At 42.4% G+C, this 22694-nt stretch overlaps 1 protein-coding gene across 1 annotated transcript in view; it reads right to left on the reverse strand.

Annotated features, from left to right (window-relative positions):
- NLK (nemo like kinase) overlaps positions 1 to 22694 on the reverse strand; it is a 203239-nt gene that overhangs the window by 57813 nt on the left and 122732 nt on the right. The window contains exons 3-5 of the mRNA XM_069761294.1: positions 21169 to 21224; positions 4983 to 5089; positions 286 to 371 (exon numbers count right to left, since the gene is read on the reverse strand). Coding sequence (XP_069617395.1) covers positions 286 to 371; positions 4983 to 5089; positions 21169 to 21224 — 249 coding nt within the window. The remainder of the gene's footprint in view (positions 1 to 285; positions 372 to 4982; positions 5090 to 21168; positions 21225 to 22694) is intronic.

Raw genomic sequence — 22694 nt, forward strand, 5'->3', positions numbered from 1 at the left:
ACATTTGGGCAGAGAGTAACATAAAATCAAGATTCACATAAGACAATCGTTAGATGATTACTGCTGCTGCAATCTGGTAACAAATAAGTCATTACCCCCATTATAGTGGCTAGGGTGGCTAGATACATACTAATTAGAAGCTGGGAGAAATATTCCTTTTTGAGGTTATTAACCAGCATTATATTTCACAAAGCCTTGTACACTGGAGGAGATCACATGAGCCGCGTGTAATATTACAAGACCGGTAATTACATTTGCATTCGAATAATCTAAGAGGAAAATTACCTTGAGCACACAATTGCTATTCACAAGTAGATTCCCTGGTTTAATGTCTCGATGTAAAATGCCAGCTGAATGTAAATACTTCAGACCTAATGCCAAGAGAGGGGTAGAAAAGAGAAGAAGTGCTAAAGTTCTGACATTGCATTTTGGGTTTCAGTAATGGAGACACATTAATTACACAAAAACCAGCACCGTCCCATGATGAGGATTCATTTAGCTGTGGGATGGCGCTGCTGTCACTTACCCTGCATCTATCACCAACCCCGATTAAATCTTTCTTCAGGGAAAGTGGCGGTGTTGTCAAGCAGGGACTGTGGTGAAGGGCACTGGAGATTTTGGGAGGCAGAAATAGAATATGTGGTCATGTCCTGTTTCAGAGGGTTTATCATCGGGGGATGGTGGTGACAAACGCTATGCAAAGATACTGCAGGACCGCCCCATGATGATGGCTTGTTTTAGGAGGGGTGATAGAAGCTGCAGCGAAGTGGCGGCAGCTACAGCGAAGTGGCGGCAGCCCCAGCATCTCATGAAACGGCACATTAAGAAAAGAACATATTGGCTTTAGCGGTGTATAGGGAGTTTAATAATAAAGCTAACTAGGAAAGTTGCAGGGGCTTAAAGATAGATAATTATAAAGGGAAATCTAGGTTCTGGACCTATAAGATAGATAATTATAAAGGGAAATATAGGTCCTGGACCTATAAGATAGATAATTATAAAGGGAAATATAGGTTCTGGACCTATAAGATTGATAATTATAAAGGGAAATCTAGGTCCTGGACCTATAAGATAGAGAATTATAAAGGGAAATATAGGTCCTGGACCTATATAAGATAGAGAATTATAAATGGAAATATAGGTCCTGGACCTATAAGATAGATAATTATAAAGGGAAATATAGGTCCTGGACCTATATAAGATAGAGAATTATAAAGGGAAATATAGGTCCTGGACCTATAAGATAGATAATTATAAAGGGAAATATAGGTCCTGGACCTATATAAGATAGAGAATTATAAAGGGAAATCTAGGTCCTGGACCTGTAAGATAGAGAATTATAAAGGGAAATATAGGTCCTGGACCTATATAAGATAGAGAATTATAAAGGGAAATCTAGGTCCTGGACCTATAAGATAGAGAATTATAAAGGGAAATATAGGTCCTGGACCTATATAAGATAGAGAATTATAAAGGGAAATATAGGTCCTGGACCTATAAGATAGATAATTATAAAGGGAAATATAGGTCCTGGACCTATATAAGATAGAGAATTATAAAGGGAAATATAGGTCCTGGACCTATAAGATAGATAATTATAAAGGGAAATATAGGTCTTGGACAACCCCCTGAAAGGATTGTCCATAAATACAGTCTGCACCGCCACCTATAGACCCTACATTATATGTACGATGGCGCCTCTAAAGGACACAATATTCTCCCCCACAACAGTTGCCTTTAGGAGAGAGCCCCTCCAATAGCAGCCACACTGCAGAGAGGACCTCAGCTAGTGATTGCTAAGAGGCAATTCTAGTGTTAATATGGGACAAGGAAGTGGAAACCAGGAGGGATCGAGGCAGCGCTGGAGTGGGATTGGCAGTGGATCGGTAAGGTATTGCTTTTGATTTCATATTTTCTTTTTTGACACTTTGAACCTTTTTTGAATGTGGTGTATGGGTTGTATTTGTGGAACTCGTCAACCAAAATCAGTGCACAATCAGAAAATTATACATGGGGTCAGACAACCATCGCTTAGTTTTCAAGTAAAGTGATGACTGGAACTAATGAGCCTCTTATATGTGCAGTATTACAGTCAGGCCTTGCTGTAAGGAGACGCTGCGGCCTCCGCTGTGATTTATTTCTAGCCTCCTCTAGCACGTCACTTAATAGTAATCGCTATAGTTCCCAGTAACCGGTAATTATGAGCTATTATAGCATGGCCGACTGGTTGTTCCAGATCACTCCCACATTCTCCTCCGTGGCAGGGATTCAGTTTCAATCCTCTAGTCTTCACTAGATTTTCGGTCCTACCCTATAACTACGCTGCGGTAACGCTGATAATACCTCTCCGCCCATGGTGGGACGGTATACTGGAAATAGTATAGTGCTTGCCTAATTTAACTAGACATTCACAGCAATTATTCACTAAGTCTTATCCCATGCTGGACAATGAACTGGTTGATTTTATTTTAGCCATCTGCGCTGTGGGGAATCACTGTGATTATTGTACGCAGCACATCTGCTGCCGCTGGTGCAGGTGTCCACAGCGTGTAGGTGCAATGTCCCAGCACAGTCAACACACCGGCCTCAGGAAATCCACATCAAGGTGAAAGGAGCGCAGGACTAGGGATGAACTTTACATGGCGTCTGCACTGTACAGACGTGTGCTCAGGAGATACAAAGAGATTGAGTTCTCATTTTGCAAATTAAAAAAATACTATGAAAAATGAGAAGAAATAATCCAAAGACTTTAATGATTACATTGCACAAGCCTGGGACAGCAGCTGCTCCCACCATAAGGCCTCATTCAGACGTTCTTATTCACTATTTTTTAAAAATAAAATAAAATTGGATTCTATTAGCGAGCTGGATCGCATTTGTTTGATTTTTTTATTTGTTCAATTTTTTTTTTTTTTGTTTACCCAAGACTCTCCTATCCATTAATTACACTGCTAAAAACCTGACAAAACGCAGATTACACACCACTGGCATCTGTGTGCGATCCGTGATTTCGGCAGACCTCTAGGGGCGATTTTTGTCCAAAAAAACAAAAACAAAAGACAGACAAGTGAATTGCACCATAGATTATAATGGGTGCATATTTGATCGGTGAAAAATGCAAACAGAACACGTACAAGAAAAACGGACGTATGAATGAGGCCTAAGCTTCACTAAACTAATGGGCAAACTCTGCAATGCACAAACATGCCACATAGAGCTGGTGGGCATCCATTGACAAGAGCTGGTCTAACGGCCACAGGAGGGGGGTCCCAAAAACCACCTCTTATCTGATGGCATTGATAAGGCACTCCGGTGTAAAATCCTGTGTGTCAAGATGCAATGATGAAGTCACGCCAATCAATGATGATGTCACTGATTATGCCACGCTAATCAAAAGGGGAGCCATGACAGTTTTTGCTTAAATTTATATGATCTATTTTAGGATCAAACATTTTTTTTATGTTATGTTAATTTATAGGTTTTATTTGAATGGGTTTATTTTTCCTAAAATGTCATCAATTTCAACCCTTTGGTCTGCGATCTATCTTTTGGAAAGAAAGAAAAAAAACGTCTGCACAATTTTTTTCAGCTTTTTTTTCTCAATTAAAAAAACAGCAGATTAAAAAAAAAAACCTCTACAACATGTAAAACCCCTTTAATACTGATGGCAAACCTGGCAATCTACTGGTAACATATCAATTTGCCAAATGGTTCACAGAAGACCACAATCCGTGAAGACCACATGGAGTATCTTCCAGCAGCTGGCAAGGTTCCGGACCTTTGTATGGTTTCTATGATTAGGTCCATTCAGCTCTATATTACCACCAGGATGGGGCCTAATTGTAGTAATATACAACAGCGAACATGCAAACTTGCCAGTATCAAATATATATGGAACGTCTAACAAACAAAGTTTGGGTAAAATAGAATTGAACATGTTGAATTTCAACATGCCCGATCTTTGTTCTCACTGGAGACTAGCCGACACTGTTCCACCTTTCAGAACACGTTACATAAGGTTGTATGAACGCCTTAAAACCCTCCATACACAATAGAGTTTTGTTGGCCAAATCTGCAGATATTGGCAGATGATTTTCGGGGGAGTTATGCATCAGGTCCTGTTATAGGCGATATGGCAGAGATAACTGCAGGCCAAACGATCAGCTGAACTAAAGGTACCGTCATATTAAGCGACGCTGCAGCGATCTAGACAACGATCCCGATCGCTGCAGCGTCACTGTGTGGTCGCTGGAGAGTTGTCACACAGACAGCTCTCCAGCGACCAACGATGCCGGTCCCCGGGTAACCAGGGTAAACATCGGGTTTGTTTACCCTGGTTGCCAACGTAAATGTAAAAAAAAAAAGAAAAACACTACATACTTACATTCCGGTGTCTGTCCTCTCCGGCGCTCTGCTTCTCTGCACTAAGCGCCGTCCGGAAAGCAGAGCACAGCGGTGACGTCACCGCTGTGCTCTGCTTCACGGCTGGCCGGCGCTTACACAGTGCAGAGAAGCAGAGCGCCGGAGAGGACAGACACCAGAATGTAAGTATGTAGGGGTTTTTTTTTTTTTTTACGTTTACGCTGGTAACCAGGGTAAACATCGGGTTACTAAGCGCGGCCCTGCGCTTAGTAACCCGATGTTTACCCTGGTTACCAGTGAAGACATCGCTGAATCGGCGTCACACACGCCGATTCAGCGATGTCTGCAGGAGGTCCAGCGACGAAATAAAGTTCTGGACTTTCTGCGCCGACCAACGATCTCCCAGCAGGATCCAGATCGCTGTTGCCTGTCAAACTGAACGATATCGCTAGCCAGGACGCTGCAACGTCACGGATCGCTAGCGATATCGTTTAGTGTGAAGGTACCTTAATCATACAACAGACAGCCATCGAAGGTCTAAGCGGGGCTTATGTCTGTAACTATCTGATTATTTCTGTTATTAAATGACATCATAGAATATTGAGAAATTAAAAACTTACCTCTCAAAATCTGATACAAAAAAACCTTGACATGATCGGAGCTGAGCGGCTGAGGGGAGACGATGATCTTATGAAGGTCACTCTGCATTAACTCGGTGACAACATATCTGATCAATCAGTTAAGGTGAACACAGGAGGAAACATGCGGTTACCAGACATTTCATCATTCCCCATCTTATATCGTTATGACTGCAGCAGAAAAGTCATGCACATTTAGGTTACAAAATAACAACCACACATTTGCTATACATGCTTATAGAGATATCAAATCACCTGTTAGCAGGTTCTTGCTGTGCAATCTCAGAGAAATATAGTGTAGTGGCTGAGTCCCTGATTCCAGCAATGTGACACTTACTAGGCTGCTTACCGATTCAGTGTTTTATCAGCAGTTTATCGTCAAGAGGACTAGTTGCCTTGTGCCTCCTGGTCCAAATTATTGAAAAGGGAATGTATTATAAAAAAACAAACAAACAAAAAAAAAAACTGACCCTAGTATTCAGGTTTCTGTTTCACACGTACCGTATTTTTGTTTTTAATATTTCAATTTTCCATATAACTATCTATATAGAAAAAATAAAGAGATCTTGCAAATTTCAAACTGGCCACTAGGCTTCAAACTAAATGCACACTTCCTATTTTGTGGAACAGACTTTGCAGACGTCTCATTGTCATCACAGACAGGATTAGTATCAAAGGTAATGCCTATATATACAGCAGATGACACAGGAATCGCCATTCACAAGAGATGATGTTACAGCTCACCTCCTCCCTTCACAAGAGATTACAGCTCACCTCCTCCCTTCACAAGAGATTATGTTACAGCTCAGAGCCACCCTTCACAAGAGATTGTTACAGCTCATCTCCCTTCACAAGAGATTATTACAGCTCACCTCCTCCCTTCACAAGAGATTGTTACAGCTTACCTCCTCCCTTCACAAGAGATGGTTAAAGCTCACCTCCTCCCTCCACAAGAGATGGTTACAGCTCACCTCCTCCCTTCACAAGAGATGGTTACAGCTCACCTCCTCCCTTCACAAGAGATGTTACAGCTCACCTCCTCCCCCTCCCGTCACAATGACCCTTGCCCAGATCAGAGCTTGCTCAGATAATGTTTCTATAAAATTGTGATAGGAGTCAATCTATCCGGTCTAATACATAGTGGCCACTGCAAAAACGGCAAGACATTTTTGTACTTTTCTGCTGAAAGTCGCTTTATGCAAATTAAAAATAAATGCGTGCTCTACATGGATCCCCATCTCAATGATTGCATACTTCATTTTAAAACATGGCCCTGTGGATGACCCAGCATCCAAACATCACGTGTCAGAAGTTGCCATCAATAAAACACGGGTAGTAGTGGAAGACAAAATCCAGCAAAGGAAACAAGAAATAAATCTAAGACATTCTGTTTGTCAGCAGTGAATACAGATAATTATTTTAAAAAATCCTGAAAAGAGCAGGAAAAAAATAAAATCATTACTACAGCTAACAGACCATTATGTCGCGGCTCTGCCTTATTCCTAATGCAATTAGGTCCAATCAGAAGCCAAAAGCTTCTTTAAAGAAGGGACATAAAATACATTTTTCTTTTCTTTAGATGGTAAGATGTCAATTACAACCGAAAGACTAAATTGTGCAACAGGGGTAGCTTTTTTTTATGGGGGACTCTGAATTAGTATGGTTTAGACAGCTGACCCCAATATGGCACAAAGCATACCATTTAGTCTTACAGATATTTGCTCAAAGAAAAAAACAAAACAAATAAAAGCCTTAAGTAAAAGTATCCCCAAACGTTACAAGGCAGTTGGAATGACATGAAGGGCTAATGGCACCTGCCCCTCTCTGGGCCCGAGCTAGTGGCACTTGCCTTGAAAGAGACGTGGAGGTGCCATTGACGCGAAAAGAAGCCTTGCGATTATTGTCTGTGGGTAATTAATGAGGGCACCAGAATAGGAATGAGTGACGAGTGCGTGTGATGCTCCTGCTTGCTCTAGATGTGACAGCCTCTCGAACAGATGGTGCCCAAGTGGGTTAAAACTTCCGTTCGAGCCCGCAAATGTGAAAAACAGACAAGAAAGCTGGCATCGTCCTCGCAGCAGATTTCATTCACAGGCCCGTCTATTTTATTTAATGGTTGGAGTAACAGGTGACGAGTGAAAATAAATGATCCGTGTTCACAACTTCAGAATTAGATCATTTCTGGGAGCGCTACCCACATATTAATCATAGTTCTGTGAACGTACAAAAAAATGGCATTAAAGTTCTTCAACTTGTTCTCGAGGAGAAACGTGGGCCAATTATTTCTGCCGGGGACATATAATGCTAATGGCCGTATACTGCAGAGCAGCGGGGCCTCGCATTTCTCAGGAGTACTAGCACCGGCTGTGCCGCTATGCTGACCGATATACCACTGTCAGGGGTTCAACATTTAGAAAATTTGGGGAACACAAAAATAAACCCCATGAGAAGAATGAGGTGCCACTTGTCTGCAATAATCGCCAACTCATCATTCATTCTTCTTATAGTCCTATACCTTAGAAATCCCTCAGGCTGAGAGCCAGTTTTATGAGTAAATCAGAGGTACAGTGGGTACGGAAAGTATTCAGACCCCTTTAGATTTTTCCCTCTTGTTTCCTTGCAGCCATTTGGTAAATTCAAAAAAGTTCATTTTTCTCATTAATGTACACTCTGCACCCCATCTTGACTGAAAAAAGAGAAATGTAGAAATTTTCACAAATTTATTTAAATAGAAAAACTGAAATATCACAGTCATAAGTATCCAGCCCCTTTGCTCAGTATGGAGTACAAGCCCCCTTTTGAGCTAGTACAGCCATGAGTTTTCTTGGCAATGATGCAACAAGTTTTTCACACCTGGATTTGGGGGATCCTCTGCCAGAGGCAACCCTAGACGTACTCCATGAGCCAGGTCCATCCGCAAAAGTAATCAAGGCAATAGTGCCATTTTGTAAGTGCAATCCCCAAAATCTATGTTTTGTTAAACTACTATGAAAAAAACAAGCATAAACCCCAAAGTCTAAGAAGCACTCCCAAGAAAATGTGTCTCTGGAAGGCATTTTACAGCGTTTTGTGTTGACTTACATACATTATTAATCTACCTATTGATCACCGACCTCTCCGTTTATCAGCCCCATTCCGATCCTCATCCACATGATCATTAATGAGACTAGCTGATCACATGGCGCCTAATATTTGGACTGGAAGTCGCTATCTCAATACATTCCTAATGGCACCTTGAAGTGACTTTCACAGGCTCCATTCACACATTCATATGTCTCAAGTCTCCTGATCCGAAGTCAACAGCCTCATAGTCTTATATATGCCGAGTGCGAGTCAGGAGCCTTGCAGCGGGTCCATACATTGCAGCACTAACCCCGAAACACGCTTGTGTGAACCTAGCCTTACGCTGGTCATACGATTGCCATCAGCCGAACAAGGTTTCTGCAATTCGTTTGGCAGACGTCCATCTCCGCCGACACTCCCATACCCAGATGTGCTCGTGTTCATTAGGAGAAAGTCGCCATACAATGAAGTGCAGGTCAAACTTGCCGATACCAGCGGGTGCAGACCACCTTAGTCAATGTGTATGGAAGATCTATTCACCACAAAGACGATGAGGCGTAATCTGGCTAGTTTCATGTGTGGTCACGAGGGTAAGAACGGCACTGATAACAGAAGGCTGTAAGCCTATTAATGCAAGCTCTGTGTGCACAAAGATTAAAAAGAGGCAAAAAAATATTCATGGGATAACTTGGATCTTCCCATTCACCCATGAGCACAACATTTCTGTCTTGCTCACTGAGCCATAGTATATAAATGTGACCCAGCGTACACACAAGTAACAGTTATTTAATTACGTTGGGGTGCTGCTGTTTTAAGCTTCTCCATCCATATATACAATTTATACCAGTTATCATTTTTGGTGCTTGAGGGACAATAAGAAAAACAAGTCGTTTGTTTAGTTTTGCATCACTGCTTTTCTTATTAGCAAACTGCAGGTCTTTGTGTAAGGTATTTACCACCAATGTACACTACAGTTACGCTGTTAGCAGGGGGTGTGATATTTTACTCCGTTCTGCACCACTTGTCAGAGAAGTCTCCTTCAGGCAGATGAAACGCATTGAACTCTTTAGGGTAATGAATAATAAAAGTCTGTAAATTCCACCAGCGCATTAACTACACAGGGATTACAACTCACTGGATAATGGACATTTACACTAAATGTCAGCTCGTCATATGCTACAGGACCGACCCTGAAAAATAAACTTTCAGCCTTTACATCGAATACTTTTACACAAGCTGTTACTAAACAATTACAAGAGCAAATTCCTGCAGCTACATCTCCCCTAATTTATTAGCTTTATATTACTGTAAACCAGAGGTGGGCAATTAATTTTTCCAAGGGGCCACATGAAAGACCGTCACTGTTGTGGAGGGCCGAACCAATAGGTTGAAATTAATTATGCATGATATCATAATTATTTGATAATTTTAGCACTGAATATTGAGCAGAATTGAGTACATAGGTTCCCTCTACATACAGTATAAGCCCCTATACAAAGAGTCCCCAATTCCTCTTTCAAGGTCCAGGAACTGTTTGGCAGTATGATTTTAAGCAGGGAAGATATTTTAATTGTCAGAAGTCTAGGTAGGGGTGATAAACGGTTCAAATGATTGACACCCCCATTTCCTTGTTGGTCATTAGGACAGGAAATTGAGGAGCAACGCGATATTGGAGCAGGAAAAAAAAAAAAAAGATCTAATATCAGTGCCAGTAAGTGTTGGGTACACAGTATTCTGCCTGAAAATATAGCTGTTAATGTACTGTACACGGCAGACGTCAGATTATTATTATTATTATTAATTTTAATAGCGCCATTTATTCCATGGCGCTTTACACATGGAAGGGGCAATTATAGACAAGTACAACAAACATGAGCAATACAAGGCACACACACACACATGGGTACATAAGGAGGGAGGACCCTGCCCGCGAGGGCTCACAGTCTGCAGGGGATGGGTGAGGATACACTAGGAGAGGGTGGAGCTGGGCGTGTAGCAGTTCAGTAGACTGGGGATCTTGGAGGCTTGTCGGAAGAGGTGAGGCTTCACGTTTTTTGAAGATCACTCAGCTTTACGACACGTTCAAACGAGCCTCTAGTTTCATCCAGAAAAAAATAGAAATAAAACTGGCGATTTTCAACTCAATTGTCATCAGAGTCCAATTTTTTTTTTATTCATCAGTGGTTATTAAACATTTTCAAGCCCAAATACAGTTTCCCATGTTAAAGAATAGCAATGTAAAAATTGGATGTTATAGGGTTAATCCAGATGTGATACAATTATTTTTTTTACGCATCCACAAACTTGAATAGTAGTCTTGCCTGACACGGAAGAAACTAGTGCATGCTGAGCCCATTAAAAAAAAAAAAAAGTTACCGTAATTTCAACAAGCTCGACTGAATAATATGCTGTTCGGATAGTTTTATCACAAACAGCAATTGGACCGAAATTACGGTTGTGCGAACTTGGCTATCACGTAGTGACAAGGTACTTACCCAATCCCTCGGACTAGAGGTACCGTCACACTAAGCGACGCTGCAGCGATACCGACAACGATGTCGATCGCTGCAGCGTCGCAGTTTGGTCGCTGGAGAGCTGTCACACAGACAGCTCTCCAGCGATCAACGATCCCAAAGTCCCCGGGTAACCAGGGTAAACATCGGGTTACTAAGCGCAGGGCTGCGCTTAGTAACCCGATGTTTACCATGGTTACCGTTGTAAATGTAAAAAAACAAACACTACATACTTACATTCCCGGTGTCCGGTCACGTCCCTCGCCTTCAGCTTCCAGCACTGTCTGAGCGCCGGCCGTAAAGTACAGCGGTGACGTCACCGCTGTGCTTTACGGCTGGCCGGCGCTCACAGTCAGTGCGGGAAGCAGAACGCAGGGGGACCTGACCAGACACCGGGAATGTAAGTATGTAGTGTTTGTTTTTTACATTTACAACGGTAACCAGGGTAAACATCGGGTTACTAAGTGCGGCCCTGCGCTTAGTAACCCGATGTTTACCCTGGTTACCAGTGACGACATCGCTGAATCGGCGTCACACACGCCGATTCAGCGATGTCAGCGGGAGAGCCAGCGACAAAATAAAGTTCTGGACTTTCCCCAGCGACCAACGATCTCCCAGCAGGGGCCTGATCGTTGGTCGCTGTCACACATAACGATTTCGTTAACGATATCGTTGCTACGTCAGAAAAAGCAACGATATCGTTAACGATATCGTTCAGTGTGACGGTACCTTAAGGGGTGCTCTAGTCTATCCCTGTCCCTCAGATGGTGAAGATGCTGGGGTCTGTACCTTGCTATACTCCTATCTTACCCTTAGCTGTTCCCTCCCCCTCCCCCACCCAGGGAGGTGTGAGGCCGCAGTGTATAGGCAAACATAGGGATAAAAAGAAAACTACAATCATACAAATACACTCACAAAACAGAGTAGGAAACAGGGGAAGAATAGGAAGGAAGAAACCAAGTGGTGACTTCAACATCCCCATTGACACCCACCAGTCAGCAGCCTCCAAACTCCTTTCCCTTACTTCATCCTTTGGACTTACTCAGTGGTCCTCCTCAGCCACCCACACAGACGGACACACATTAGACCTGGTCTTCACCCGTTTATGTTCCCTATCTAACTTCACAACCTCCCCTCTCCCTCTATCTGACCATCATCTACTCACTTTCTCATCCCTGTCCTCCTCACATGTCACCCATGTCCAGCACCATGCGCACCCACGCAGGAACCTCGCACACCTAGACACCAACACACTCTCTGACTCTATCCTCACTCCACGACACAGACACTGCCACTGCTTTCTACAATGCCACTCTTGCATCAGCTATTGACAAGGTCGCCCTGTCATGCATAGCAGAGTGTGACGAACCAATAGACAACCCTGGCACAATATCACTAGAAAGCTTCGGCAATTATCCAGAATTGCAGAACGGCGTTGAAAGAAAACGCATTAACAAGATGATTTCACTGCACTCAAACAAGCAACACTGGCATTCAAATCAGCTCTCACTTCTGCTAAACAGGCCTACTTCACAACCCTCGTATCTTCCATATCCCACAAACCCAAACAGTTCAACACTTAACTCCCTCCTCCGCCCACCACTGCCTCCTCCGAGTTCCCTAATCGTTGCCAAGGACTTTGCCACATACTTCAAAAATAAGATAGACCAAACAAGGCAAGTCTTTGTTGTCCAACCACCACAACCCCTTTGTATGAGAGACCAATGCCCAAACCCCATAACTTCACTCTCCAAAATCTCTTAAGGGGAGCTTGCATATCTTCTCTCCAAATCACACCTCACCACTTGTGCACTTGACCCCATCCCACCTCCTCCAAAACCTCACCACCACACTAATCCCATCCCTAACCCATCTCTTCAACCTTTCACTAACTTCTGGTACCTTCCCCTCTGACTTCAAACATGCCACAATCACACCTATCCTCAAAAAGCCATCCCTTGACCCAAGTGGTATGTCCAGCTATCGCCCCATATCTTTGCTCCCATTTGCTTCCAAACTCCTTGAGCAGCACCGTCCATGCTGAACTTTCCTCTCACTTTGCATCTAACTCTCTCTCTTCGACAACCTACAATCTGGCTTCCGTCCCCACCATTCCACTGAGACTGCCCTGACCAAAATTACTAACGACTTACTTACAGCCAAAGCTAACAGACAATTCTCTATACTCCTTCTTCTAGACCTGTCCTCTGCCTTCGACACAGTTGACCAATGCCTCTTACAACAGATACTCTCTTTCTTTGGGGTCAAAGACCTTGCCCTATCTTGGATCTCGTCATACCTTGCCAACCGCACATTTAGTGTTTCCTACTCCCATACTACCTCTTCATCTCGCCCCCTCTCTGTTTGAGTCCCCCAAGGCTCTGTCCTAGGACCCTTACTCTTCTCAATCTATACAAGCGGCCTGGGATAACTCATAAGGTCCTATGGCTTCCAGTACCATCTATATGCCGATGACACTCAGATCTACCTCTCTGGCCCAGATGTCACCTCTCTGCTCTCCAGAATCCCAGAGTGTCCATCAGCCATATCTTCCTTCTCCTCTCGCTTCTTCAAGCTCAATGTGGACAAATCTGAACTCATTATCTTTCCTCCATCACGCATATCTTCCCAACCTGATCCATCTATCAAAATAAATGAAATCACACTTTCCCCTGTCCCCAAAATCCGCTGCCTCGGAGTAACCCTTGACACCTCCCTGTCCTTCAAACCGCACCTCCAAGCTCTCGCCACCTCCTGTCGCCTCCAGCTCAAAAATATTTCCAGAATCCGTCCTTTCCTCAACCCACACTCTACCAAAATGCTCGTGCATGCCCTAATCATCTCCCGCCTCGACTACTGCAGCATACTCCTCTGTGGCCTACCTTCTAACACTCTCGCACCCCTTCAGTCCATCCTTAACTCTGCTGCCCGACTAATTAATCTCTCTCCTTCCTACACTCCTGCTTCACCTCTTTGCAAATCCCTTCACTGGCTCCCAATTTCCCAGCGTATCCAGTTTAAACTACTGACACTGACCTACAAAGCCATCCATAACCTTTCTCCTCCTTACATTTCCGAACTAATCTCTCAATATCTTCCCTCATGTAATCTCCGGTCCTCCCAAGACCTCCTCCTCTCCTCCACGCTTATTCGCTCCTCACTCAATCGCCTCCAAGACTTCTCCCGAATATCACCGATCCTTTGGAATTCAGTGCCCCAACACATCCGGTTATCCACTACTTTTGGATCCTTCAAAAGAAACCTAAAAACCCACCTCTTCAAGGAAGCTTACAGCCTGTAAAGACCACAAGGCCAGCTCAACACCATTGGAGCTACTGCAACCCTCGACCTACCTTCTCCTTCCCCATAATCCTGTAGAATGTAAGCCCGCAAGGGCAGGGTCCTCTTCCCTCTGTACCAGTCTGTCATTGTTAGTTTTGTTTACTGTAAGTGATATTTGTATTTTAATGTAACCCCTTCTCATGTACAGTACCATGGAATTAATGGTGCTATATAAATAATAATAACAATAAATGGGAGATCAGGATAAACAAGCAAACCAACTAAACACAGCAATCTCCTGAAAAACTCTCCCAACACTGAACTCTCTCCTTTAAGTCCAAACCAGGTAGTGGTAACTATCACTGGCAAGGTCAGAAGCAAGGAGGATGGTTCTTATACCAAAATGGAGTAACAAACTCAGAACAGCTGATATCACCCAAAAAAAAAAAAAAATGCCAGGAGTCCAACTAAGCGGTTTAACCCTTGCAGCACCAGAGCAAAAAAGCCAGACATGCGAATAGGATGGTGAAGCTGTTCTAACCACCACAGGTGTATGTGCCACCAGATGCTGCGATCGTCTGATCCCACTCTGTAGCAGTATCCCCGAGACATGGGCCTTATTCAGAGGAATATTTCGATATTTATTGGGTTCACTCCAGTCTTTTTCACAGTGGATCTATACAACATTACCGCCTGCTATTTTCAGCTCATATTGATTTTACAGCTTGGCTCCATTAGAAATGTGAAGGTCTAGTTCACTACTTCTTACCATTAACACCCCATTACACTTGTAGCACAGTAATCAACAGGGAACAAGCTTACCACAGATAAAAGGCGGCTTCCAGATTAAAAGCTGTCAGAGAAAGCCATGACATTAATTCAACAAAGGCTTCACTGGCACCAGCGGGGTCCACCTCGAGGGGAGACGCTGTATTCAGAACCAAGTAAAACCCAACTTATCTACCGTAACTATATCTAATACAGTCATAAGACAAAAACAGAACCCGAGCTTTGCCTTTCCTAATCTCAGGCAGTGCATTTGGAAAGGGTCACTCCTGTCACCATTGCCAGATACGGCCAAGTTAATACTACGTATACAGTGTACGTATATAGTGTTGACCCCTGAGCACAGCCATTCAATATGAGGCCAACAAAAGTCACTTTGGCCTCTGAATGGCCTCAGTCCCACAAGTTCATATTTTTTTGCATGACTAAAAACAAGTTGAGGATGCTTGGAGAGGAGATGCTACTGGAAGAATAAGCATTTGTTCACATATGTTTTTGCTGAATTTTTTCTGTGCAGAGAAAAAAAAAAATAAATACAGCATTCAAAGTAGCAGCAAGCTAAAAGATTTTTAAAATCTCATTCGCATGGTTCGTTTTTTGTACCCAAAATTTTTTAGCTGCATTGCATCGTTTTGAAAACTTTTTTTTTTTTTTTATCAAAAAATGAACACTTAAACGCACATCAAAAATGCAATAAAAACATGTGTAATGTAAAAGCGTTTTTTTCTTTGAAGAAAATGCTGCAAAAACGCACTGTGTGACCATCCATAGCCTTGTTTCTACTTTTACTTTAACTGGCGAGCACTTTGAGCACTTTCACATTGTCTACAACAACATGGTCAGCCACATTTTTGTGCAAGTCTGAACAGAAAAACGCTGTCTGGATGGAGGCTACTCCAAGTCCAAAGTGGACCCTTCAGCCTCATTAGTGAAAGGGTTGACAAAAAACCCAAAAAAATGCACCAAAAAGGCAGCTAAATATGCAGCGGTTTAACTGCAAAGAGCAGGTTTTAGCTGCAGAAAAAAAAAAACTCTGCATGTAAACAGTGGAGATGGCAAAAATTTAATTTGGTAAATGGATGGGGAAAAAAAAAAATCGATTAAAAAGACGGAAGTGTATGTCAGGATCTGTCAGCAGAATATGCTGCCCTACTTAAAGACAACTGCCCAGCAGACTAGTTACTGAAGGTACCTAAACCTTAAGAGGGGCTGTATATTTAGTTAGATACTGTAGCATCCAAGTCTACAAGTTTACAATCAGTCTCATCTCCGATCACCGCAGTTGCAGGGGGTGTCCGCTATATAACACACAGTACTTAGGAGGCCACTGATTGGCTGCGGAATGTGAGAAGGAGTATTACTTATCATTTGTTGACAGCTTTCATTTTGCACGGTCGGTTAGCCCCTCTAAGATGACCATATTCCCGGTAATACAGTGCGGATGGTAATTCATGTAGCGTGCAGTATTTGCACATTTCACGTGCTATTAATCTATATATAGGCAAATGCAAGGACCGGATGTACGGCCACCCAATGAATAATCTGCACATGCAAATATTACACATGCAGTGAACTAGGAGCAGCCGAAATTGGAACAGGACAGATTCTACGCTGCACTAAGAAAGCGAATGGCAATTTAATGTTGTTTCTTTCATGTTCCATTAACTTGCTGATGAACCTTACACTGAAGATTCACCATTTACTTTATATTAGAGACAACTCCGCAGTATTCAACATGCAAGAGATCAGGGATTTTAAACAACATACGGTAATTTAGCCATTAAAAGGATCGAAAGACTTACTGCTATAAATAAGCATTTCAAGGGGTTTTCCATAATGAGGGAAGGTAAAAAATTAAAAAAAAAAAATGAAATAGTTACCCATCATGGATGCAGCGATGCCTCAATGCCATTTGGCCTTGTTGATGAGGCTTCAGCAGTAACACCATGAGTACACTGCCAATCACATGGCTCAGTGATCTTGTGCCGCCTACACCAACGAGACTGCTGCGCCTCGCCAACAAAGGCCAGCAGATAAGCATTGCTGGGAAAGTATGGCTGATTCTGTTATTTTTGCCCCCATGCGAAACTGGAGAGTCACTCACAGGAAACAATTAGTGCAGGTAGACATCGGAGTCCATATATAACATGGACCGGCTGCGCTGACAGCAACTTTTTGGGGCATAACCAGCGGACAGCGCCATTCAGATCTCATAATAAAAAGGGCTGTTTGCTATAAAAACACAAAATCGGAACGCATCATCAAATGATCAGCTGTACTAAGATTGTCAACACTCGCATCAGGGATCACAATTTCATTTCGCACAAAGACGTGGGTCAGTCTCATAGGAAACCAATCTACCCATTATAATAATCTTTATAATAATAATCTTTATTTTTATATAGCGCTAACATATTCCGCAGCGCTTTACATTTTTTGCACACATTATCATCACTGTCCCCGATGGGGCTCACAATCTAAATTCCCTATCAGTATGTCTTTGGAATGTGGGAGGAAACCGGAGTGCCCGGAGGAAACCCACGCAAACACGGAGAGAACATACAAACTCTTTGCAGATGTTGTCCTTGGTGGGGTTCGAACCCAGGACTCTAGCGCTGCAAGGCTGCAGTGCTAACCACTGCGCCACCGTGCCGCCCTAATGCCACCCATTAGAATGTTCTTGGCATCTGGGAAGAAAACCTCCAATACACAGAAGTTATGGACGGCATGTGAATAGTGTCCTTGGTCTGTTTCAAAATCAAGACCCCCAGCTTAGTAATAAGTGCTAACCACTGAGCCAACATGCTGCATGTAATATATCAGGCCTGGATGTAAAGCTGTGGATATCAGAACCAGTTACACCAACCCATTTTATACAATAAAATACCTCTTTAAACCTGAGATGCTTAGGTGTTAGGAAAGCAATCTTGGTTGTTTTCTAGGCACAATCCGATGGTCTTTGTGAAAGAAAGCCAAGAATAACACTACAACATAATGGAATACATTCCTGGGAAACCTATTCAGCACAATGAAGGGAGACCGTGATTTGCTGATGAGACTCAGGGATCCTTTTTTTCAGGGCAGACAATGTTATAGGTCATCTGGGTGGATCGATAATTTACAAACCATATGAAGATGCATAAACTGAATGAGACACCTGTATATTCACCTCAAATAAATGTACATGAGAACATAAGAAACAGCCATTAGAATGGAATTTAAAGGGGTTGTTTGGCGCTGGTAAACCCTCCGATGTTGCATCTGAAAATAACTGGTGAACAATATCTGCTGACCATAACGTACAAGCGTCCTTGCCAGTATGTGCAGACAAACGTCTTCATGATGCTGACAATCAGAGGTGTTAGTGATCATTCCCTGGTGGTTTTTCCATACACCTCACTTGAAACTGGCAGAAATATACTGAGATTCTTGCCATCTCAGCAGAGTAAACTTATAGCCTGCACCATTTCAAGTGAATGCCCTTCTAAACCTTCTTAGAGACCAACAAAGTGGGCAACACCGAGTAATAGCTGTAGGAAGAGAGATTTATTCTGTCACAATACTTTGCAGATTTGCTTTTTTTGTGACTAGCATTTGCAAATTGTGTTATTTTTGGGTAACATTTGTACCATTAAAAGGGAATCTGTCACCACATTTGACCTATCTAAACTATTAATAACTTAATATGGGCATACAGTTTATAAACATCTGGAAACAGTCCTACTTGTGTGTCTCATGTGTCTTGTTACTGACAAATCATCTTTTATCACTTTATATAAAGGACCTCTTCCAGGCTCTGGGGAGGACGCTGCCTGGTAGATAACTCTGCCTCCAGAGATTATTCTACATGTAGGGGAGTTACCAGTGTGATGGCTGCTCTCCTGATCCCACTGCAGAGCGGTGTGTGATTATACCTGACGTCTACAGCTTCCTCTCACAGGCAGACAGGGTTGTAATATATATTGTCATAATATAGCAGAGCTGAAAGAGAGCTTAAAAAAAAAAAAAAAAAAAAAGTGTTTGCGAAAAAGATAAATTTCATTTCTCCTGCTCTGTGTTAGTTACTTGTCTCACACTGGTAGCTCCCCTACATGTAGAATAATCTCTGGAGGCAGAGTTATCTTCCAGGCAGCGTCCTCCCCAGAGACTAGAAGAAGTCATTTATATAAAGTGATAAAAGATGATTTCTCAGCAACAAGGCATATGATAGGAGACCCACAGGTATTTAGCTCCTCAGCAGTCGATAACCTACATGGCAAAATAAATAGTTTAGATAGATCAAATGTGGTGACAAATTGCCTTTAAATTATCTTGTAAACAATATATTCTATAGCTGATGGATTGGAGGAAATTCAACCGCTGAGATCCCCAATGACCCTACCAAAGGGTCCCAAAGCCCCATATGAATGAGGTAGTGCACATACATTATCACTACTCACAAAAGGCAGTGAATGAAATGGAGTATAGATCGACTGGAGTATAAACCGACCCGAGTATAAGCCGACCCCCCTAATTTTGCCACAAAAAAAACTGGGAGTATAAGCCTAGGGTGGAAAATACAGCAGCTACTGGTAAATTTCAAAAATAAAAATAGATACATTGAGACATCAGTAGGTTAAGTGTTTTTGAATGATGGGCCCATATAATGTTCCATAAAGTTCATGATGGGACCATATAATGCTCCATAAAGTTCACGATGGGCCCATATAATGCTCCATAAAGTTCATGATGGGCCCATAGATGCTCCAAAAAGTTCATGATGGGCCCATATTATGCTCCATAAATTTGATTATGGCCCCATATGATGCTCCATAGAAAAATGTGCCACATGTAATGCTGCATTAAAGTTCATTATGGCCCCGTAATATGCTTCATATAAAAATGTGCCACATATAATGCTCCATATAGTTCATTATGGCCCCACAAGATGCTCCGTATAACAATGTGCCACATGCAAGGCTGCTGCATAAAAAAAAAAAAAAAAAAAAAAAAAAAGAAATACTCACCTCTTGTTGCTGCCCCTCAGCGTCCCGTCTCTCTGCAGTGACTGTTCAGGCAGAGGGCGGCGCGCACACTAATACGTCATCGTGCTCTCTGACCCGAACAGTCAGTGCAGAGGACGCGGAAGACGGAGCGTCGGTGGAAAGGGAAAAAGTGAATATGAAATACTCACCTGCTCCCGGCACGGCCCCTGGCAGCTTCTCCCAGACAGATGGTGTCCGGGAGCCGACAGCTTCTTCCTCTGTTCAGAGGTCACTGGTACTGCTCATTAAAGTAACGAATATGCGGCTCCACCCCTATGAGTGTGGAGTCCATATTCATTACTTTAATGAGCGGTACCACGTGACCGCTGAACAGAGGAAGAGCTGCGGGTGCCGGAGACCATGGGACACGCAGGGACCGCACCAGGAGCAGGTAAGTATGTGACAGTCGCTCCCCCTCACCCGCCAACCATGACTCGAGTATAAGCCGAGAGGGGCACTTTCAGCCCACAAAAATGGGCTGAAAATCTCAGCTTATACTCAAGCATGTACGGTACTTGGATGTGAATAGGTGCCATGCAACACTATCAGCCAAGTTGTTTTCTGGAGCTTTTGAGAGTTGTGTCTCATTATAAAATGGTTCTTACTGATGAAAAGGGGCACTGGGGTATTATCCAAAAAAAACGAAAACATTCTCTTGAGTGTGCATGTGTGCGTGCATGTGTATACACATACACACATTTACCTACTGGCAATTTCATTGCTAGTTTCCCCAGTTGTCAGCCATTCAGCCAATTTCACATGTATTCGACATAAGCATAGTTATCAGCCACCTGATTCTGTCTAACACAGAAGCAAACATTAGCAGCAACATAACCAGTTTATAAAAAACCTTCTAAGCTTAAAATTCATATTGCAAAACAGCTGAAGATAAAAGGAGATTGTCACCCACAAAATACTAATTAAACCGCTAATATGGTCACATGGGAAACGTAGTCCCTATTAAAGAAAAAATTAAATCTGTAAATATAGATCTCACTACTTTAGCATATCTATTTTTTTTATTTTTAGGTAAAATTAATTGGAGTCTTCAGTGCACCCTCGGCCTGGCAAAAGGCCCTGTGCATCACTCCATCACCTCAATTAGCATCCTCCACTTCATCAATGCCTGAAATGAATCCCTGGCCTGACACAAGCGCTGTCAATATGGTTAAGAGGAAGTTGTAGGATTCTAATTGAGGTGATGGAACAGTGACCCGAGCCCTGAGCCACGTGAACGATGCACCGAGGAGCCAATCAGGGGCTGTATAAGCGGCTTATCTTGAGCTTTGGGGGTGAAAGACTCTTTAAATGCAGTCTAAGAGTAAACCCAGATTCACAGGCCCTAGGACCATCTGTGTGCATACAAGACCTGCGCAGCTTTTACTTCTTCCAGTTACTACAATGAATACACAAACCTCCAGGAAAGGCTCATTAGATAGGCACTATTATGCGCTGTACATTTCAGTTAGGAGCAGCAAACGCCTGAAACATAGAGGATACATTTCTTCAAAATAATCAATGTGAGGCGGCTGGAGAATATCAAGTGCAGAGAGGACCTGCAAGGAAGAACAGACACAGTCACTGGAGCAGCCCTGTGCTACATTATCTTTATGACACAGAGCAGGGTAATAATGCGCAGTGTATTGATCATACAAATAAAGAACACATATTACGCTACTTTATAAGAGACAAGCAGCAGCAAACCGCCACTATGCTGCGTGAAAAAGACGGCAAACCATTACAGATCTGTCACTTTACTATACTACCTTAATTAAGAAAAGCACATTATATGTATCGGTACATTGGTCTGCTGGGCTCAATCTTACAATAAAATATGCCTTTAGTATAATAAAAAAACAAAAAGCAACAAACAATCCAAAACATCAAACTTCTATTGGAGAAGCAGAACCATCAAAGTTTTTATCCTCGTAATATATAGTAATCACCACATTATACAGCACTGTGTACTTACAATTGCTCATTTTGCCTTTCTACCCAGCTAATCCTTCTCTTTTCTCTGTTCTATGTATAAATAGGAGTCTTGTCCCTGCAGCAATCATTCCGCTCTTCAACTCCTGACCCAGCTGCTCTGCCTCCCACTGACATGGACTTTTGCAGTAACTCATGATTTGTGCAGAGAAAATTGAACTACTTTTACATAGAGCTTAGAAGAATTCAGCTAGTCAGGTCTTAATCACATGGTGTCATATACCTATTAGAAAACAAAATAATTAGCTGTGTAGAAAGGCAAAATGAGCAATTGTAATTACACAGCACTGTACAATGTGAAAACTGCAATACAAAGAGGATACAAATTTTGATGGGAGCGCTTGTTTAAAAAAGGAAGCAGAGTACAGTGATCTGGCACTCCCACCGATGAATAGAGCTGTGGTGCACATTGGGACCATTTGTATAATGCACTCTAGAACCCCATTCATTAAACTGATGACTACAAGTGCTTCTCACTATGTAATCAAAAAGTTAATTTATTTCAGTTCTTCAATACAAAAAGTGAAACCCATATATTATATAGAGTCATTACAAACAGAGAGATCTTTTTCAAGTGTTTATTTCTGTTAATGTTGATAATTATGGCTTACAGCCAATGAAAACCCAAAAGTCATTATTTCAGTAAATTAGAATAATTAACAAAAACATTTAAAAAGGTCCCTTAGTCTGTTTCATTAGGCTCCACAATCATGGGGAAGACTGCTGACTTGACAGATGTCCAGAAGGCAGTCACTGACACACTCCACAAGGAGGGAAAGCCACAAAAGTCATTACTAAAGAAGATGGCTGTTCTATGAGTGCTGTATCCAAGCATAATAATGGAAAGTTTGGTGGAAGGAAAAAATGTAGTAGAAAAAGGTGCACAAGAAACCGGGATAACAGCAGCCTTGAAAGGATTGTTAAGAAAAGGCCATTCAAAAATTTTGAGGAGATTCACAAGGAGTGGACTGCTGCTGAAGTCATTGCTTTAAGAACCACCACACACAGACGTATCCAGGACATGGGCTACAAGTGTC

The sequence above is a fragment of the Ranitomeya imitator genome, chromosome 3 (genome assembly GCF_032444005.1).
Source record: "Ranitomeya imitator isolate aRanImi1 chromosome 3, aRanImi1.pri, whole genome shotgun sequence".
NCBI classification, from domain to species: domain Eukaryota; kingdom Metazoa; phylum Chordata; class Amphibia; order Anura; family Dendrobatidae; genus Ranitomeya; species Ranitomeya imitator.